Below are 20,456 nucleotides of genomic sequence, written 5' to 3'. Positions count from 1 at the left end.
CGTTTACTGAGACCTTACTATAGATCAAGAAAAATTCCAAGCACTTGGCAGGAATTAATGTATTTCGTCTTCATAATATTAAAAAATGAGGTCATGATACACATTTCCAGGAGAGGACTACTACCACTGTCATCTGTAGCCCCCAGATGACTAGCTATGGCTTTATGCTGCCTTTTCGAGGTTTTCCTTCTCCCTGCAATTCATTGCCACAGTAGGGTGTGTTATCCCAGCATTCTAGTCCTGTGCCCAGACCCAACAGCGGCATGAATCTAGGACTGAGACCTTGGTTGTGGGAATTAGCCATGACAAATGGCCTTTGTGCAGCATCCTACAATTAATTAAATACTTTGCATCTTTGATTTCTTTTTCTTTCCTCAATAATCCTCTGAAACAGGCAGGGAGGTTCTGTGAGAGGTCTGAGGAGCCAGTGGAGCCAGGACTGGACCCAGGCTCCTGGGCTCAGAGTTCGATGCCCCGGCCCTGTCTCCTCTGACCCTGATTCTACAGCTGCAATGTCAGTGGAGACTCTGCTCTCTTCTTGGGTGCAGGGGCCTGGGGTGTGGAAAGGCTGTCGGGAGCATGAGTTGAACTAAGTCTCACAGACATTTAAAATGACTCCTATTTCAAACTCTTAAGCTACTGTTCTTTCCTCCTGCATCTCTATTCTGCTATGGCCTCTAGTATCTTCTGACTGCAGTGCATAATCCCCGAGGAAGAACATGTTACTCCATAATCTTGTTTGGTTCTCAAACAACAAACATATATTATGTCCATCAAGGTACTAACGTTTGATGTTCAAACAGAATGGAGTAAAGCCAGCAGGGAAGTGAGAATTAGTTAGAATCCTCCAATTTTCTGCTCCTCCCAGTGGGTCCAAAATTTCTAAAACAGTGTGAGAGAAACCTCCCTACCCTCAAGGGGAGGAAACCAAGGAAAAAACCTGACTGCAGGGAAGGAACTACCCCCAGGATAACAAAGGTGATGACCTCTGTGTGGGTGTCAGCTGGGGATTTGTGGGGTGGCCTCCCAAGAGAGGTCCAGGTCTTGCCAAGGGGAAGTATTTTGCTAAACGAGAGAAAATAGCGACAATATACAGTTTGGTGTCTTTTTTCCCCACTCAGGTCCTGCACCCTTCTTAATTTTCTCCCACGGAAATAGTATCTTTAGGATTGACCCGGAAGGAACTAATTATGAGAAACTGGCGGCTGACGTGGGTGTATTGGTGATCCTGGATTTCCATTACAGTGAAGAAAGACTTTATTGGGTAGATTTAGAAAGACAACTTTTACAAAGAGTTTTCCTGAATGGGACAAGGCAAGAGGTAAAGTATCATTTCCTATGGTGTTTGGAGGATATTTGTACAAACTGACGAGCTGGATATAATGGGAGCTTGTAATCCATAGATAAATTGTGAAAAACAAAAATGTTCCCAGACATTGCCGTATGTTCCCTGCGAGGGAAAACTGCCCCTAGCTGAGAGCCATTGGAATAGAAAAATAATCATGTAAATAATCTGTTTTAGCCACAAAATGGTGATCTCACCTAACAGACTACTTCTTTCCTTTTTTTAAAAATTTATTTATTTATGCAAGAACTGGGGTACAGGCCAGAGATGCAGGGGGATGAGCGAATACACCAGAGACAGAGTGGGGAGCACAACAGGCAGACTGACCGAAATACACTGCTGAGGGAAGCAGTGGGCGAGACCGGAGAGGTCTGCCACACCATGTGGGTAGCTCCCTGGCCGGCCAGGAATCGAACCCATGCTGCAGAGGCTGCAGACACCTTCACAGCGCTGTGCTCAACCTGCTGCGCTATAGGGAAGGCCCATCCTACTTATTTTCAAAATTACATTGACATCCTCTCTCTCTCCCTCTGGGAGCTTCTAAACACCGATGCCAGGTTCATGAGCTTGTTCAATGACATGACATCACTATGACACATATTGCATATCTACATACATATTAAATACACCATTACATATCTACAAATGCCTAAGAAATATTTGAATTGGAATGTAATTTATACCCATTTTGAAATTTGATTTTACAGAAAGTATGTGATATAGAGAAAAATGTTTCCGGAATGGCAATAAACTGGATAAATGAAGAACTCATCTGGTTAAGTAAACAGGAAGGAATCATCGCAGTAACAGATATGAATGGAAACAATTCCCATGTTCTCTTAAGCGCCTTAAAACATCCTGCAAACATTGCAGTTGATCCAGTACAAAGGTAAATTATGCATTTTCCAACATTGCCATGTATTTCAAAATCTGATGAAAATACTTAGAATCATACCATTCTGAACTCAAAGACCTTCTTGTCAAGACCACGACCCTCTTGTATGTTCTGGAGACACCATTTCCAACAGCATGGGTATTTAGGCTTAACTGAGGCAAGCTCCTTCATTTGGAGTCCAAATATATAGCATTTCTGATGAAGGCCTGATTTCTGGTTATAGAAACATAACCTCCATCTAACTTGAAATCACATGGAATTTCTGTAACAGGACAATAACTACTCACTGAATTAAATTTTTATGTAAGGGCTTCCCTGGTGGCATAGGGGTTACGTCTCAGCAGTATCACCCCTGAAGCCTGAGTTCGATCCCCAGCCAGGGAGCTGACCCACAGGGTGCAGCAGACATCTCCTGTCTCCCTGTTGCTCCCCTCAGCCATATATTTCAATAGAACTGCCTGTTCTGCCCCCCATTCTGCCTCTGGTGAATCCTCTCACCTCGGCACCTCTGGCTTACACCCCCGTTCTTCTGTGCAAAAATAAATTTTAAAAATCTGAATAAAACGTTTTTATGGAAAAGAATGAAATAATTGCTGTGATATCTAGCAAGTGCTGGGGCAACCGAGATCGAGCATAGAAGTGACTTACTTACAGTGCATCACGTCTGCGTGATGTGTTCCTCCTCAGGTTCATATTTTGGTCTTCAGAGGCACCTTGCAGCCTCCACAGAGCAGATCTCAAGGGCATGGGAGTGAAGACACTGTTGGAGACATCAGGGAAGATAGTTGCTGTGTTTCTCGATGTGCTTGACAAAAGGCTCTTCTGGACACAGGACAGTGGTTTGGGAAGCACTTCCCAGATTTGCTCCTGTGATTACAATGGAGGTTCCGTCCACATCCACAAACGCCTTACTCAGTAAGTGTTGCTTTTGGTGGGAAACAAACAACTGCCATTTGAAGTCTGTTTGAGAAATTAATTTTACTTTTGTCAGTGAGTTTGGAGTCCGAGCTCAAGTCCCGGATTTACCATTGATGGGACGAGTGACTTTGGGTCGGTCACAGGACATCTCCTGCCCTCAGCTTCCTTTCCTGTGGGGAGAATCATAGCCAATATCACTTGCTATTGTCAAGAATAAATAAATAAATGCAAATAAAACTAATAAATGGTATTGGGCACATAGTATATTTTCACATGTTAATTTTCATAGTTACTCACTGAGGATGACCATATATTTTGGCACCTGTCTTTCATTTGATTTGTTATCTTGCCGGAAACTGACTCACCAGCTTGTGGCAAAGGCATAAATGAGTCATGAATAATTGATAAAACCAGAAGTCGACTCATCCTATTTCCTATTTTCTTCCCTTTTTAACTGTCATCACAGTTAGGTGCTGACTTGCAAAAGAATAAGGCAATGACTTCGGAGTCCTACTTATTCAGATGCTGTCTATAAACATAAATGTTTACTTAATATCTGTTTCCAAGCCTAAATGAGAAATGATGGAAATAGAGGATTAACATTCAAACAACAAGGCGAAAGCAAGTGAAACTTGAATAAGCTCAGGAAGAAAGCGTCAGCATTCCTCATGTTTTTTTTCCTGTTGCTTCGTAGGCACCATTTATTTTCAATGTCCCTCTTCCGTGACCGTATCTTCTACTCAACATGGAAAAAGAACACAATTTGGATAGCCGACAAGCACACGGGGAAGGACATGGTCAGGATGCACCTCCGTCCATCACATGTACCACCTGGTGGAATTAAAGTCCTGCACCCACTTGCCCAGCCCAAGGCAGAGGCCGACACTTGGGTGTCTGGTGAGTCATCTTTTACCTTGAACAGCATCTGACGCTTAGTCTCCACCATCTACTTCACTCAAGTCACACACTTAAGGACATCCTTGATTTCTCCCACTGCGTCACCTTCCATTTCCAATCTAGCCCCAAATCCTCCCCATTCTACCTCCTAAATACACCTTCAGACATCCACTTCTTTCCTTTACTGGAACCACCATAGTTCAAAAAACCAGTATCTGTTGCCTGGTCTATGGTAGCAGTCATTCCACTAGAATGAGAAGACATTTAACAAATTGTTGAGGGCCTCCCTGGTGGCACAGGGGTTAAAGACAGCGCTATCAAGCTATCACAAGTTTGATCGCAGGACGCCAGGGAACTACCCACATGGCTCAGCAGACCTCTCTTGTCTCGGCCCTGCTCCCCTCAGCAGTGTATTTCAGTCAGTCTGCCTGTTCTGTTCTCACTCTGTCTCCGGTGAAACTGCTCACCCCTGCACCTCTGGCTTACACTCCAGTTCTTGTATGCATAAATAAATAAATAGATCTTTAAAAAACGAAACAAAACAGGGCCTCCCTGGTAGTGCAGGCAGTTGAGCGCTGCACCCTGAAGCTGTCCGCAGCCTCTGCAGCGCAGGTTCGATCCCAGCCAGCTGGCGAGAATCCTACATGGCGCGGCAGACCTCTCCTGTCTCACCCCTGCTCCCCTCAGCAGTGTATTTCAGTCTGTCTGTCCGTTCTGTTCCCCGCTCTGTCTCTGGTGAATCCTCTCACCCTCCCGTGCATCTGGCCTGTACCCCGTTTCTTGTCTAAAAATAAATAAATCTTTAAAAAAAAACAGACAGTTGGGAAAAAAGGAGGAAAAAACCCACCTTTTGGCACTCTCTCCCTTGAATAATATCACAGGAGACAAGTTCTAAAGAGATATAACATCTGAGTGCACCTCGACTCTCTGACAGACCTCACCTGGGCTGCCCCTTTGGCGTACGATGAGCAAATCCTGAATGTTTTAAATCAGTTTGTCTGTGGCTTAATTCTAAACCAGACCTTTGCAGCATGATTCTCACTGTGCCTTGAAGTCTTTTTGCCTTTTTTTGTTTGTTTAGGAAAAAATTGGTCTAGCCTCAAGAAAGAGGTCTGAGGTAGTACAGGGCAAAGCCCCAATTTTTTTTTTAATATTTTTATTTATTTATTTATACAAGCACTGGGTACAGTCAGAGGCGCGAGAGGGTGAGAGAATTCACCAGAGCCAGAGCGGGGAGCAGAGCAGGCAGAAGGACCGAAGCACACTGCTGAGGGGAGCAGCGGGCGGCAGGAGAGGTCTGCGCGCCATGTGGGACCCTCCTCCGGTGGCCGGGGAGCAGCCGGGGATCGAACCGGCGCTGCAGAGGCTGCGGGCAGCTTCGCAGCCCAGCGCTCAACCGCTGTGTCACCAGGGGGGGCCCGACAACCCCAATTTTTAATGGCTGCCTGACTGTGGGTCCTCACCCACGGGCTTAAAAGGGACTTAGAATGAGACTCGACTGCAGGCACACACAACAAGGTTAATAAAGGGGTTACTTGCAAAAAAGGGCAAATGAAGAAAGGAATAACTCAGGGAGAAAGAGAGAGACACATTCCTGAATGTGCCCTACCAGTTCCGCTGAGCTGGAACCCCAACAGCACGCTGAAGGCTGGTGGGAAAAACTGAAGCGCCTCAAGGCCCACAGGCCTGGTCTTCTAGGGCGCCTGGCTGGTGACCCCACCCTCGGCTCCCAGCAGCCCTCCCTTCCTCCGCCAGGACATTATGGGATTTGTAGGCCTTGGTGTCTTGGAGCTCTTCAGCTTGAGGTGGGGGAGGGGGGAGTCCATAAAACCCGTGATTGTGGAGTTCATTCAGGACAGCCTTTCCCCTCAACAGTAGAAATAATATTTTGGGGGGCCATGTGTGTAACTGGTGGCTGAGGCCAAAGACTGTTACAGGTGGTGCCCTCAGAGTAGGGGTGCTGGTGAGGCTAGATAGCCCCAGAGAAAATGCTAAAATGTATCGCATTTTTGGGGTACAGACTGATAAAAAACATAAAGGACCACAGAAAGAGCCCCAGATAATTCAGTCTTGGGGATTCAGCGTTTGATTCTTCAGCATTTTCGGATCTTCAGACATTGTGGGGTCAGCAGTTTCGGGCCTCACTGCGCCCACCTTCCAGGAGGCTGCTCCAGGCCTCAGGAGGATGTGGCGAAGCCTCCAGGAGCTGGAAAAGTTCGGAGACTTTGCAATTAGCCGAGAGAGCGACACTGTTCCCGGTTTTGCTGCTGTCACAGCCTGGCAGGGAAGGCGAAGACCCAAGCAGGCGCTTGGCTGTGCTGTGAGAGTAGCCGCCGGCGGGGCTGCTGGGCAGGGCTGCTGCTTGGATGTCGCATGTGTGGTGCTGCCCTGGGCCCCGGGCAGCAATGGGGGCGCCTCCTGTGCTGTCTACTGCTGCCTTGGTGAGTCGGAACCCGGCCTGGAGTCTGGTGCTGCATGTCGACAGAGGCAGGAAGACCTGCTACTTTGGTTTAGGGCTGAGAAACACTGGACACTGCTTTGGGTGAGCTAAATGGCCACTCTTGGCCTAAGTAGCTCTATGTTTTTCTCTGGTTTGTTAGATAAATCCCCTTGTTCTCTGAGCCTAACTAGTCTTGCAATTGCGCACGCCGGTGAAGTACTCAGACAGTGACTGGTGAACTATTTGGGCACGTCCTTGGCCAGGTATAGTGCCCCTGGCTGCCCTGTATCATTTGGGATAATGCATAGGAAGTAAAGCAGGAAAAATGTGACAGGTTGTATTGTTTTAAAAAATAATGCAAATGACCATCATTGCTGAGTGTGTACAGAATTATCCATCCTGAGCTTTACCTATAGTATCTCACTTAATCTTCACAACCCCAGGAATTGGCTGTGATTATTAGTACCATTTTGTGGATTTAGAATTTGAGATTCAGAGATATGGATACCTCAACAGCTACTCAAGGTCACGCTGAGGTGGAAGTGGAATTTGAACCCAGGCCGACAGCCTGCTGCTTCCGCAGCTACAGTCCCACTATGAGCTGTCATTTCTTCTCTTAGAAGGATCTGACTTGTCTTTGGGAGACCTGTCATGGGCATATTCCTGGCCTCCTGGTGAGATGCTTCAGCTTGCGTAGCTCCCAGAGCTGCTCACTGGAAACAAAAGTCTTTGCAAGAATGATGGAGTTTATTAGATCATCAAAGTGAGGATCCCAACCTGGGGAGTAATCCCTCCGATTTTACTCCATGAGAATTTTTCCAGTGCACACAAATATGAACTTAGTTAATGCAGGGAGGAAGAGTGAATCACTGACATTAAGAACGTGATTCCTCTTGGTAGGAGAGGCTCTAGGCTGGTGCTAGTGGAAGGCAAGGCAGGGTTTAATTTTTCCTTGCTGATGAATGACCTGCAGAGATGCAAATTGGATACCCATTGTTTCTTTCTTTTTTTTTTTTCTTTCCACCTGAAAACTCTGACTTTACCTTCAGGCAGTGGATTCCTGCTTGAGGGGTGGAGCCTGTGAAGCAGCTTTGCTCTCTGTGGACTAGACTAGGGGCAGGGACCCTGGAAATGTTATATGTTTATGGAGGCAAAACCTTATATCTCTCTCTTAAATATTTTTTTTAATTTTAGGAACTTTAGTTGGTGTGAGGTGCATTTGAGGCTTTTCTAGCTACCCTATCAATCACCTCTATTATCTGAACCTCAGAGTTAGCATGGGAATGTTAATAACATTATTTTAAGTTTCACTTCTTGGGTGTTTGATGTTCATAGATATTAGTTTGCAAAATGACTCAGTATTTTTGCTTTCTCCTGTATTCTTGAGATGCAGATGGAAGGTTTTTTTTTAAGATTTATTTATTTATGCATACAAGAATTGGGGTACAGGCCAGAGATGCACGGGGTGTGAGGATTCACCACAGGCAGAGTGAGGAGCAGAATAGGCAGATATACCGAAATACACCACTGAGGGGAGCAGCGGGTGAAACAGGCGAGGTCTGCTGTGCCATGTGTGTAGCTCCCTGCCCGGGGATCCTACTTGTGCTCCAGTGGCTGTGGATTGCTTCATAGTGCTGTGACTTAACCCCTTGCTTCACCAGGGAGGCCCTAATCTTCACATTTCTAATCGTGGGGTCTGAATACTGGGGGGTTCTGTTTACTCGCAGGACTGGTTCAGTAAATGGGTTCAAACAGAAGAGACTAGAAAGCTTTTGTGGAGACGGTTGAGGCTGGCATGAATTTGAGGCAGGAAAAATGGTGTGATCAGAGGAGAAAAGCAGGACAGAGGCTCCCCCGTGTGCTGTTCGAGAGCTGGTTGAGGGAGGAAGCCACAGCCATCCTTGGTTGCAGCGAGAGCCGTGTGTGCAGGGGTGATGGACATTAAACTCCACGATTAGGAGCTTTAATTTGATCTCAGAGGTGATTAAGCACAACGGCTGGGCTGTAGGAAGGATGTTATCCAAGGTCAGCAGCAGCCTTCAGAGTGCTGGCTTCGGCCTATTTTGAAGCTAAAGAACAGCAGATTAAAGAGATTAAACAAAATTACAGCCCTCAATCCTCTGCTTTGCCACTTCCTCAAATGACCTTTGAAGGTGTTTGGTGTCTGAATTCAGGTCACGGCATCAGCACTGCCACTTAGAGGTAAGAGCGACTGCTCTCCTGTTTATTATGTTTGTCACTGCAAAGGGATGTACATTGTTAATAAGTCATCAAAACTAGAGGGTAGCGTGGCCAGCGCCATCTGACCACGGGTTTGAGTTCCAGTTTGAGGCTGACTGGAAATTCCAGGAGTTGCATCGGGGTGGCGTGATTGGGGTCTTGTGCTTGGGTTCCAGAGGGGTGTGGTGCACACCCGGGCATCATGATGAATGCACAAAAGATGCTAGACTTAGTCGTGATGATGATGATGGACAGATGCCAGAGCAGGTGACAAGTAATGCAGAAGTCCAAAGGAGAAAAAATTAATACTGGATCTAGATACCAAAGAGAAAAGCATTTCCTGGCCCCTAGACATTAGCTGTGTTCTCATTAGTCTTTCTGCTCTTTGTTTATGTTCCAAGCAGCAGGTAAGGGTTGAGAATCTTTAGAGGATACACTTGGGGGAATTTACTACCAACACCTGATTCTGGATCGAACCTTAAAAACATTTTTGTTTTTTTGGTGAGGAATCTCTACTTTTATTTCATGGATTAAAAAATGAAGATCAAAGAGATTAAGTGATTTGAAGTCAAAGGCAAAACAAGACCAATTAGTTTCCCTAATACTGAATCTAGTGGCTCTCTATTATACTAGTTTGGAAATATTTTTATAAGGGATATATACAGGAAACATAATTCCTCCTTTTTTTTTTTTTTTTTTTTTTGGCATTATCTCAAAAAGTGGTGGTACTTTGGGGCTATTAAAAGGCCAAATCAGAACTTTCTGGATTTTTGTTGTCGTGCACTTTTGAAATTCGTACAATTTAAAGTTAACAGCATGATGTGCTTTTTTTTAAAAAAAGCAATATGAAATGGGTGCATTTTGTCACCAATAAATTTATAAATTTCAGATTTTAGTCATGTACTTTAAACATTTGGGTCATTATGTTTTTAATTTTGCTTTATTAAAATTTGGATGTGTGAAGCATTGGGAACATGAATGGCGATGTAACTACTCATGATAATTAGCAACAAAACTGTAGACAAGAAGCATAATTTTGGGAATTAACATCCAAAACTATTCATTGTCAGACTTGACTGCTGTAGCAGGCCATACTTGCTGGTGTTGCATAATTGGCAGGCCTGACTTTGCCTTTCATTCTGTTAAGAGATCTGAATAAGCACTTTTAAAATAGCCTGGAATAGCACAGACTAGAGAAAAGGTTGGGCTGTAACTGAGATGAAGCTGGGCTGTCTCATGAGAAGATTGGGCCTGTGTTTCTTTGAGTGTGGTGTGAAGACTTTCCATCTGGATATCTACAAACCTGGTAAAAATGCAGCTTGCAAGGCCTTTCTGTTGATTTGCCCAGGCAGACTCTCAGCAGGGCGTCCTGCCCTCCAGGGATTCTTCCTCTCCTGGGGTCATTGTCACCTGACTGTTCCGGGTGTGACTGCCCAAGCACAGACCTGAAATCAAAGGGAATGGTGTCCTGAGTCTGCTTGTAAGTGGATAAAGGGGGTCAGAGGGACCTCCAGTAGAATCTGGACCCGGGTCTGCGCTCAGGCCCTCCGTGGTGTCCTTTCTTGTGCCCTTCTCAGGCAGGCTGTCCAATCCTTCTCTTAAGCTCTGAATCATCTCTTGTCACAAGAGCTCCCCGGTCTCAACAGGCACCCCCTCAGTCTTCCTTTGCTGTCACGTTTGTGGCCTCTATAGCTTCCTGGATCCCGGCATCTGCCCTGAGACCTGAGCTTATCTCTGTATTTCCCAGAGCTTGTTATAAAACCCCTGGCAAAAAATAAGAAGGAGCAAAATTTGAACAGGGACACACTTGACTGGTTTAGTCCTTGACTTTGGCTCGGAAAAGCAAAGGTACTGGGTTAGCCATTCGGTGTTGCATCTATTTGACAAATTCAACCCACACACCTACCGCCCCGAGCAGATTTTATTTACCTTGGGTTTTGGTAAAATGTGAGCTGCTGGTAGTCAAAACTCAGACATTTGGGCATGAGACATATGGCAGTAGTTTATATTAAGTATGAAAAATGTTGTTCTTCAAATAATGATAAACAGCTAAATATTATAGGTCTGACCTAAACCTAAGATGTTCTTAGGTTTGAACCTTATTAAATAGGTAGGAAAGATGTTCTTTTTTGTTTCCTAAGTAGATAGTTCACTTACAGAATTTTTAAGCATGTGTTTTATTATTAATCTTTATATAGATAGAAAATAAGATGGAGTGAAACAGCTACGAAGTTGTGCTGAGTCTTTGTAACCTGAGGAATGGTATCTCCAGCAAATCAGATCCTGGGGTGGGCGCAGGAGTCATACAATCACAGAAGTTACTAGAACACAGTGGAATTCGGGCACCATGCCTGACCCCAGAGCTGTGAAAGGATCAAGCACTGTCCCCTGTCAAAACACACCACTTTAAATAAACCCCATCTCTTTTAGATCAAAACCTCTGCAAACCGAAGAGCAGTAACTGCAGCGACAGCATGTGCGGGCAAGACCCTGAGGCCCCCCGGGGCTCGTGTGCTGAGGGCTATGCTCTGAGCTGGGATGGGAAGTCCTGTGAAGGTAAAGTCACAGGGGTGGTCTGGAGGCCAGGAAAGCCCTCCCAGCCTGCAGCTGGTTTTTGGGGTGTTATCTAGAGCCTTTGTATGAAACCCACTTCAAGTGTTCCCCGCCCACCCCCCCACCCCCCAATGCAATTCTCTCTACCTCTGCCCCCTTTAAAGCCTTTTTAATACTTGCAGGTCATTACATCTTGTTTCTTACCTCAGCCTCTTTGAGAGCCTACGCAGGGGTTGACATAAGGCAGGGTTCCTGAGTGGCCTCCATTGGCCTCTGGGGGTTTGACGATGAGCAAAATGTCAGGATTTCAGATGTTTTAGGGGAGGAGTTCAGAACAACCGCAGGATTCTCAAAGCGTGTGTGGCTTCTCACCCCATAAGGTCTGGTAGGAATCTTGAGAAACTGCACCAGGCTGGTTTTCCAGGGCTCCGCCAATTTTGAGCCCCCAGGCTGAACTGAGTGAAGCCAAGAGAAACTTGTACCCTTCTCGGGGGGGGGGGGTCCTGATGAAAAGAACCCAGTGGTCCTGGCGCAAGCTGGGGAGAGACTTCTGGTCAACCGGGCAGTTGCCTGTTCATTCTAGTTCGCTGCTGACATTGACCAGTGGACCAGGGTCCTAGAATGAGCTGGAAGGCAGGGCACGAGCCGGAGTAAAGCAGGGAGCTGTCCCCACATTCAGGGAAAGGGTCCCTGTAGGTTGAGGGGTGAAGAGCAGGTGGAGGGGCTCCATCCTTGTCAAGAGCTGTCTGACTACCTGTGGCTTGGTCACTGTGCAGATGTCAATGAGTGTGCCTCGTGGAAGCATGGCTGTGCTCTCGGCTGTGAGAACACCCCTGGGTCCTACTACTGCACCTGCCCTAAGGGCTTCATTCTGCTTCCTGATGGGAAACAGTGTCACCGTAAGTCTCAGCAAGGACTTGCTGCATCGCTCCCTTTCATTTTCAATGATGTTTCTAAGTGATTGTTAGGGGAGGCACCGTGTTCCCACCCCCTCTTACAAGCAGCCACCCTGAACTAGCTGCTGGGATCTGTGGGCAGAGCTGGGTGGCCAGGTGAAGCTGCATGCCACAGGGCAGGTGGGCCAAGGAGAGCCCTTGCTTCTAGGCCTGTCTTGCATCCTGGTCCTGCTGGGAAGGAAAAATAGAAAGAGACATACAGAGGGGAGGCCTGTAGAGACACTTGCAAGAGACACGTGGGGGCTGACAATGGCATCTGTTATCCTGATGTGGTATCTCCTTTTGCCCCCACTTTCTGGGACCTGCTTCAGAACCCCTTTCCTATGGTTGCTGGCCAGGAGGTGCCTTGAACTTGTGGCCAGCTTCTGGGCCTCAGTGTCCTTGCTTCAGGCCACCCAGTTTAGCTGGGCATTTACAAGGCATTTTATTAGGGTTTTTATTGGGAAACTATTAGTAATATTCTCTCTCCTCTTCCCTCTCTGTGCACACGAATCCTGTTAAAGATCTTTCACACAAAAAGTCAGATTTTGTCTTTATGTGGGAGGTGGCAGGACCCCCCACATTTTAGAGCATGCACCCTGTTTGTTTGGGGTCTCTGGGTACCCCTTAATCACATGCTAACAGTCACGATCTGGGTGGGTGGTTCTCTATCAGCTGTATGCATCAGAAACACCTAGGAATTTTATTTTGTTTTGCTTCTTAAAACTTGAGTATCTGTACTTATCCTGTACCTATTTAATCAAAACCTCTAAGGTAGAGAAACAGCTACTCCAGATAGATAGAAAGATACACATATATACACATAGTACATGCATACATACATAGAGCTATGGATGTCTTAATATAGATTAGCATGTATATTCTGTCCTGTTTCTTTGTCCTTATCTCATTATGCATCCTTGAAAGATCAACATGCAAAAAACACAATCCTGGTACCTTATCTTATCTAAAATACTGTAATTTTGATATTTGTTAGCTGCCTCTCAGCCTCTTCCTGCTCCTCATGACACTCATACAATGTTCTTAGTTTTTCTTACACATACAGTTTGCTCTTCAAATCAACTTGAGCATCATTTAGCCAAGCTCCATTTAAAACATTTTGGCATTTTGATGACTAGTTATTTTAAAAATAGGATTTGGCATAAAAGAAACTTAGAGGATATCAGAGCTATTTTCTAGAATCCAAGGTCTTTGTGTTTTTAGATTTGAAATTTTTCCTTATTTTTTAAATCTCCATTATCTCAGTATTTCATACATGTTTGATCCTTTTTTGGCTTACTCTTTTCAGGAAAGCGTTTTCCTTAGAATCTGATTTTTACTAAATTTCCATGAATTTGGTTTGGTACTAATCTTGACCTTATTCTTTAGAGTTAGTTTCCTGCCCAAGCAATGCATCTGGATGCACTCACAACTGTCTGCTGACACCACATGGCCCCATGTGTTTCTGTCCTGAAGGCTCAGTGCTTGAGGCAGATGGAAAAACATGTTCTGGTGAGTTTCTGGACCTCTTGTTGGCTTGAGAACATCCATTTCCTAATTGATACCTAAAATTGATCTCGTGGACAAAGGAGAATAAATTTCTCAGCATTACACATTGAAATATACTTATCTAACAGAGTAACATAGGTTTAAATGAGGGTTTTGTTGCTTTGTCCCTACATAGCCGTAGTGTAGTGGTTAGGAGCAAGGGTTTGCTGGCAGGCAGCCTGAGGTTGCACTGCCAGTTACTAGCAGTGTTAGTGCTAGTTGCTGGCCTCCCTTGCTCTCAGTTTCCTCCTCAGAAGTGACAGTTTCTTCTGCATTTGTGGGCAGCATGAAGAAAGCTGGCGAATGCAGGGAACTTAGCCTGTTCCCTGGACATAATTAACACCTTTTTGCTTTTATTTTCATAGTGGCTGCAGCATAGAGAGGGCCGGTGGTAACTCAAAATTAGCAAGAATGTGATTCGTGAATCTTTTTATTTTTTTAAAAGATTTATTTATTTATTCATGCAAGAACTGGGGTGTAGGCCAGAGGCGCGAGGGGTGAGAGGATACCCCAGAGACAGAGTGGGGAGCAGAACAGGTAGATCTACTGAAATACACTGCTGAGGGGAGCAGCAGGCGAGTCAGGAGAGGTCTGCTGTGCCATGTGGGTGGCTCCCTGGCTGGGGATTGAACTCGTGCTACAGTGGCTGGGGATTGCTTCATTGTACTGAGACTTAACCCCTAGCACCACCAGGGAGGCCCCCAAATCTTTGTTTGTTTTTTTTTTTTGTTTTGTTTTTCATGTTTTTATTTTTTTATTTATTTATTTGTTTGTTTGTTTTGTTTATACATGCACTGGGTACAGTCAGAAGCGCGGGAGGGTGAGAGAATTCACCAGAGCCAGAGCGGGGAGCAGAGCAGGCAGAAGGATCGAAGTACACTGCTGAGGGGAGCAGCGGGCGGCAGGAGAGGTCTGCGCACCATGTGGGACCCTCCTCTGGTGGCCGGGGAGCAGCCGGGGATCGAACCGGCGCCGCAGAGGCTGCGGGCAGCTTTGCAACCCAGCGCTCAACCGCTGCGCCACCGGGGAGGCCCCCCGAATCTTTGTTTTTTAATAAAGAAAAGGAAAGCGTAATGAGACCAAAAGCATGAGAGAGAAACAATATAATACTCACTAGGATGAGGTAGACCAACTACTAGTCTCATCAGGACGCATTTCTTATTCCAACAAGCTGCCAGTGTGCTTGTCCTCAATTTCAGTGATAAAACAAGATGACAAAGGCCATTGAGATGTGAAGGGTTAACATTCATGATGCCAGTTACAGGGAGGTAGAGTAAGGTGACTCGCTCCTAATCTCTGCAAAATAAACTTTACTGCAGCTGTGTGGATGGTTATGGAAGTGGTTTTAAAATGTTTATTATTTTGGCTCACCTCGATTATTTGATTGAAAATTGTCTCATTTTGGAATGAGAGAGCGTAATTACCAAGGATTGTTTCTTGTAGGGTGTTCATCACCTGATAATGGTGGATGTAGCCAGCTCTGCCTGCCTCTCAGTCCGGTATCTTGGGAATGTGGTTGCTTTCCTGGGTATAACCTGCAACTGGACAAAAAGAGCTGTGCAGCTTCAGGTTAGTGCTGCGGGCACTTGAAAATGTGTCTGGAAAAAGATTCTGTTAAAACATTTCTTTTAGGAAAATAGAGAGTGAAATTGCTTTTGACTTCCGGGGAAAAAGTCTGATTTTTAATTTTTGGACATGGAAAGCTAATCACATTATAAATGTAAATAGTGGGTATATAAATAATCATCATGGTTTTGAAGAATATTTCTAAGTTAATTGGTATTCAGCAAAGACCTGCTGTAACATCAAGTATGCATCCTAGCAAATAGAGAAGTCGTGACCAGAATAATCTTAAAACATTATAAAGTTTTGAGAGGTATTTATTCATATTTGGTGGTTGATTTGATTTTCATCTCCCCAGTGACTATAATAATCCTAATACCTTGGAAAATTATGTCATTTTTATATTTTTAAAAATTTAAAAAATGTATACATACAAGAATTGGGGTGCAGGCCAGAGGTGTGGGGGTGAGAGGACTCACCAGAGACAGAGTAAGGAGAGAGAAGGTGGATCTATTGAAATACACTGCTGAGGGGAGCAGCAGGCAAGACAGGAGAGGTCTGATGGCACTGAGACTTGAGCCCTGGTCCACCAGGGAGGCCCAGACAATTTTGTCCTTTTTATGTCAAAATGTGTTGTATGTGTTGTATGTGTCTTTTTTCACCTTCTGATATGATAGTCCTTGTGTCCTTTCAACAGCTTGAGAAGCCTGGATTTAGACCAAATTCATTTAGTTTCTCCTGTGGTTCATTGTGCTTGTCATCTGGGGTAGTGTAATGAGTCTGCAGAGCTGGCCTAAGGGAGACCCCAATACTCTTAACTTCTCAGAGTCTTAGTTAAAGCAGCATAACCTGAATTCTGAAAGGATCAGGGGCTCATTTTTAGCTCCCATAGTCAAGCCTGCCTTTCACAAGTGCCAAGGACACATGGATGAACACAACCTGCTAACGTGAATATTTTAGTGTGTGTGAGCCTAGGAGAGCACAGCGCTAAGGGGAACAGGACATAGCTGTCATGTTGGTTATATATGGGTGTCTTTTCCTATAAGTAATTTGCATTTTATTTTATTTTATTTTATTTTATTTTATTTTATTTTTTTGTGGGACCCTCGCCGGTGGCCAGGGAAGAACTGGCGCTCAACCGCTGTGCCACCAGGGGAGGCCCTAATTTGCATTTTAAAAGCAGGCCCTGAGGGAGGGTGGAATCCAGTCATGGGGTTCCGGCAAGGTGTCACCCCCTGGAAGAGCAAGGCCTCCTGACTGTCCTACCCATACCATATTGGTGGGAAATGAAGAACACAAGTACTGCAGAACTGAAGGAAGAGGATATCATGTAAGGGAAGAGTCAGAGGTACTTTCTGGGCATCAAAGCATATTTTAAATATTTGAAATTTGGTTAACAGGACCGCAACCATTTTTGCTGTTTGCCAATTCTGAAAATATCCAACACATGTGTTTCGATGGAACAGATTATGGGATCCTGCTGAGCCAGCAGATGGGGACGGTGTTAGCCCTGGATCATGACCCTGTGGAAAATAAGGTACGGCGTTGTCACGGGAGCCTGTGGCCCTGCTTTGAGGACGGAGGAGAGGACTTTGTCCTTACAGATGCCCTGCCCTATCTGAAAGTCCTCTGCTAATTAAGCTTAGGAAGATTAGGCACAGAAACATTTAAATAAAGACCTACAGACATCATTTGAGAAATTGTAAGGACTTTTCTGTTACCATAATTCCACCCTGGTCTCTGTTGTGATTTGGACAATTTACTGGGGATGACTGCACAGGATCTTAACGTTCGTTTCCTCTTTCGAGAGGAGAATGGGAGGCTAGCACAGTACCATACTCACAGAGGAGCAGCACAGATATGTTTTTGTTTTTTCTGCTGATGATGGGAGGAATGAGCGGTGCCAGTATGGAGTAGGAAATACAGCTTAGTAGTTTGTATTTAATATATGTCACTGGGGGAGGCGATTCAGTGACCTCTTAACCATAAAAATCAGAAAACATCAGCTTTGTGATTCATTGTGTTGAATGGTTGGTTGTTCAACACAACATCATTTGCACAATAATCAGTTTTACATGGACTTTTTTTGTGTATAGTTCAGAATTTTAGTAATATCATCCTTATCAGCTGGCCATTTGGCCTGCAATTTCTTAGTTGTATGTGTTCTAGGTTAGAATGGGCTTGAAGTGAGGTATTACAGTGTCCACTTGGGAGATGAATCACCTGCCGATTATAAATTTACATAGCTATTAATCCACCTCCATAATTATTTATTACTGGATGGTGTGTTAATTCCAAGAATTTTAAATTTTGTGCATTTTTCCCTCTTGATTTAAAGCAATCTAGCTAAGACCAAAAGAGTAAAGCAAACAGATGCTGGGTTCACTTTTTGTGATAGCCAAATATAAAATTTTTTTTAAAGATTTATTTATTTATACAAGAACTGGGGTACAGGGCAGATGTGTGGGAGGGTGAGCGGACTCACCAGAGACAGAGCGGGGAATAGAACAGGCAGACTGATGAAATACACTACTGAGGGGAGCAGCAGGCAAGGCAGGAGAGGTCTGTGTGCCATGTGGGTATCTCTGTGGCTGGCGGTTATCGAACAGGCACTGCAGAGGCTGCGGACAGCTTCACAGGGCTGCGCTCAACCTCCTGCGCCACCAGGGAGCCCCCAAATATAAATAATTTTGCAAATAAATGTTTTGTACTTAAACATTAGCAAGCAATCCTTTCTGTTGCCTGAAATGAATCTATTTGATCCGTGGAAGACGTATTAATAGAAAGAAATGATTGATAGATTAAAAAATTCAATTCAAGATTCAGGTATTATCAAACCGGTATTGAATGCACTATCATACTTGTTACAAGCAGGTGAATTAGAAGACACAGAATAAACTTTACATCATGTGGCCGGCTTTCATTTCTCTAGTCAATAGTCTCATGATCTTTCTTCTCAAACTGTGGTCCTTGGACCAGCACCAACAATGTCACCTGGAATCTATGGAAACAGCAAACTGTCAGGCACCCCCCTCCTGATCAAGGACTCACAATTTGCTTTTTAACCAGATTCCCAGATGATTCATATAGGCACCCTAAGTTTGAGAAACAGTTCTAGCAGAGTGCTTTTATATATGCCAAGCACCACCCATTTTTATATTATGGAATAGAAACTTTTCTATTTTAAACAGAAAGATAACCCATTTGTGAATGAATTGGCAGAAATAAATATTCTCATCACTGAGCAGATTTTTATGTACCTGTGTGCACTCACAGTTAAAAAACCACAAATACATGTAATCAAATGTCAGCAGATCCACAGGAGTTTTAAACACTTGTAAAATTCTGTACCTGTTGATGGTCTACATACTCAACTGGAGAACCTTACACCTGCAAGGTATGCTCGGGTGATCAAAAGGAATTCATTAAAATGAAATTATGGGGTCTCCCTGGTGGCACAAGGGGTTAAGACGCAATCTATGAAGCTCTTTACAGCCACTGTAGCACGTGTTCGATCCCCAGCCAGCGAGCTACCCACATGGTGCAGCAGACCTCTCTTATCTCCCCGCTGCTCCCCTCAGCAGTGTATTTCATCAGTCTGCCTGTTCTGTTCCCCACTCTGTCTCTGGTGAATCCTCTCACCCTTCACACATCTGGCCTGTACCCAGGTTCTTGTATAAATAAATAAATCTAAAATAAAATGAAATGATGTATGGCTAGAGATGAAAGGAACTTTAGCAAACATCTAGTCTAACTGGTCATTGTTACAGTTGAGAAAATTGAGGCCAGAGGATGTGGTCAGGCCTGAAACAAATAAGCAGCAAAGTGGGGAGGGGAGCCTATATCTCCTGACGAGTAGGTGAGCACCGTGGAGTGAGCAGTGGAGAGAACAGCTTGGCCAGTGGCCTTGTGCAGACTGCTCATCAGTGTTCCCTTCCAGGCTGTGGAGCCACAAAGCTTCAGCACGCAACTCTGGTATTGACCAGTGATCAAAATTAATAAATGACCAGAAGAAAGAGAAGTACATGGGCATCCCAGGGCGATGGTGTTTTATATACACAAGACAAATGCAGCTGGTATTTTTATCTCCATTTGACCAATGAGGAAACTGAAACTGAGAAGTAACAGGGGTGAAGGCCAGTTGCCTGCGAATCATTTGCAGAGCCACCTCTTACCCTGTATGCGCTGTAGATCTTTAAACTCGTATGCATAGATTCCACATTCATTGTAACAAAGCAGACTCCCTTCTCTTTGTAGATCTATTTCGCCCACGCAGCCCTGAGCTGGATAGAGAGAGCCAACCTGGACGGTTCGCAGCGGGAGCAGCTCATTCAGGAAGAAGTAGGTGTGCCCGAAGCACTTGCTCTCGACTGGATCAACCGCAAATTATACTGGACAGACAGAGGGTATGTTTCCTCTTTCCATTTTAAGCCACGTGGGATGACAGCAATGGGATAGGTCATCAGCCATTTGTCTCTGACTTTGAACTCAGAAAAATATTGGGAAGCACTTGGTTGGGACTGCAGGAAGATGCCCCCATTTCTGTCCCCACACCCCCTCCCTCCCCTACCACCCAACGGGATATTCCTTGGTTCATCAGGACTAGATGTATATCCAAGGGAGAGATTTAAGAACCAAGAGTGTGGCATGTGTTTTTACAGTTCGGGCTGCTGTCATCAGAGAAATGCAAAAGCTGTCTGAATGCAGTCAACAAACATTCTGAACATCCGCTGTGTATAAGGCTCTTGCCTAGGGAACATGGGAGATGCGCGTGAGCTGGCAGGTGCCAGGTTTCCCCAGCCAGAGCCCATGCGCACGGGACTCTGGTGCCGACGTCTGGTCTGAATGTCAGGGCTAGTGATACCATGTGGCTGTGGTGGATCGTTGCCAATGAAGGGTGTGCTCTCAGAGGAGTGCTGGAAAATCTTCAAGAACCAGGAGGTCACCCCGCTCCTTGTGCAGAGGGAGAAAGTGATTTATTCAAGCTTACATGACATGCAAGTGCTGAATCTTGGGCGGAATCCATGTAGGAGAGCATGAAGGAGGAGCCAGAGCTTCGCGCTGGAGGAAGGACCTCAGGAGGGGCGAGGTGGTCTGTCCTCCTCTCAGAGGGAAGGGTGGTGGTTCTGCCCTCTGCACACT

The 20,456-nt window shown here is 45.1% G+C and overlaps 1 protein-coding gene across 3 annotated transcripts in view; it reads left to right on the top strand.

The window, feature by feature from the left end:
- Window positions 1-20,456, top strand: part of EGF (epidermal growth factor) — a 52,540-nt gene that overhangs the window by 4,862 nt on the left and 27,222 nt on the right. For 2 of the 3 annotated variants that reach the window (XM_037509550.2, XM_037509552.1), the window contains exons 2-11: window positions 1,122-1,321; window positions 2,053-2,234; window positions 2,928-3,155; window positions 3,853-4,055; window positions 11,146-11,271; window positions 12,045-12,167; window positions 13,593-13,715; window positions 15,195-15,320; window positions 16,715-16,851; window positions 19,572-19,720. In XM_037509550.2, the coding sequence (XP_037365447.1) occupies window positions 1,122-1,321; window positions 2,053-2,234; window positions 2,928-3,155; window positions 3,853-4,055; window positions 11,146-11,271; window positions 12,045-12,167; window positions 13,593-13,715; window positions 15,195-15,320; window positions 16,715-16,851; window positions 19,572-19,720 (1,597 nt within the window). The remainder of the gene's footprint in view (window positions 1-1,121; window positions 1,322-2,052; window positions 2,235-2,927; window positions 3,156-3,852; window positions 4,056-11,145; window positions 11,272-12,044; window positions 12,168-13,592; window positions 13,716-15,194; window positions 15,321-16,714; window positions 16,852-19,571; window positions 19,721-20,456) is intronic. The other variant, XM_037509551.2, reaches the window with a different exon arrangement.

Source organism: Talpa occidentalis, unplaced genomic scaffold (assembly GCF_014898055.3).
Source record: "Talpa occidentalis isolate TD23 unplaced genomic scaffold, MPIMG_talOcc4v2.1 talOcc4.13, whole genome shotgun sequence".
Classification (NCBI taxonomy): Eukaryota; Metazoa; Chordata; class Mammalia; order Eulipotyphla; family Talpidae; genus Talpa; species Talpa occidentalis.
Note: the sequence above shows the minus strand (reverse complement) of the source record. Positions and strands in the feature narration are given on the sequence as shown.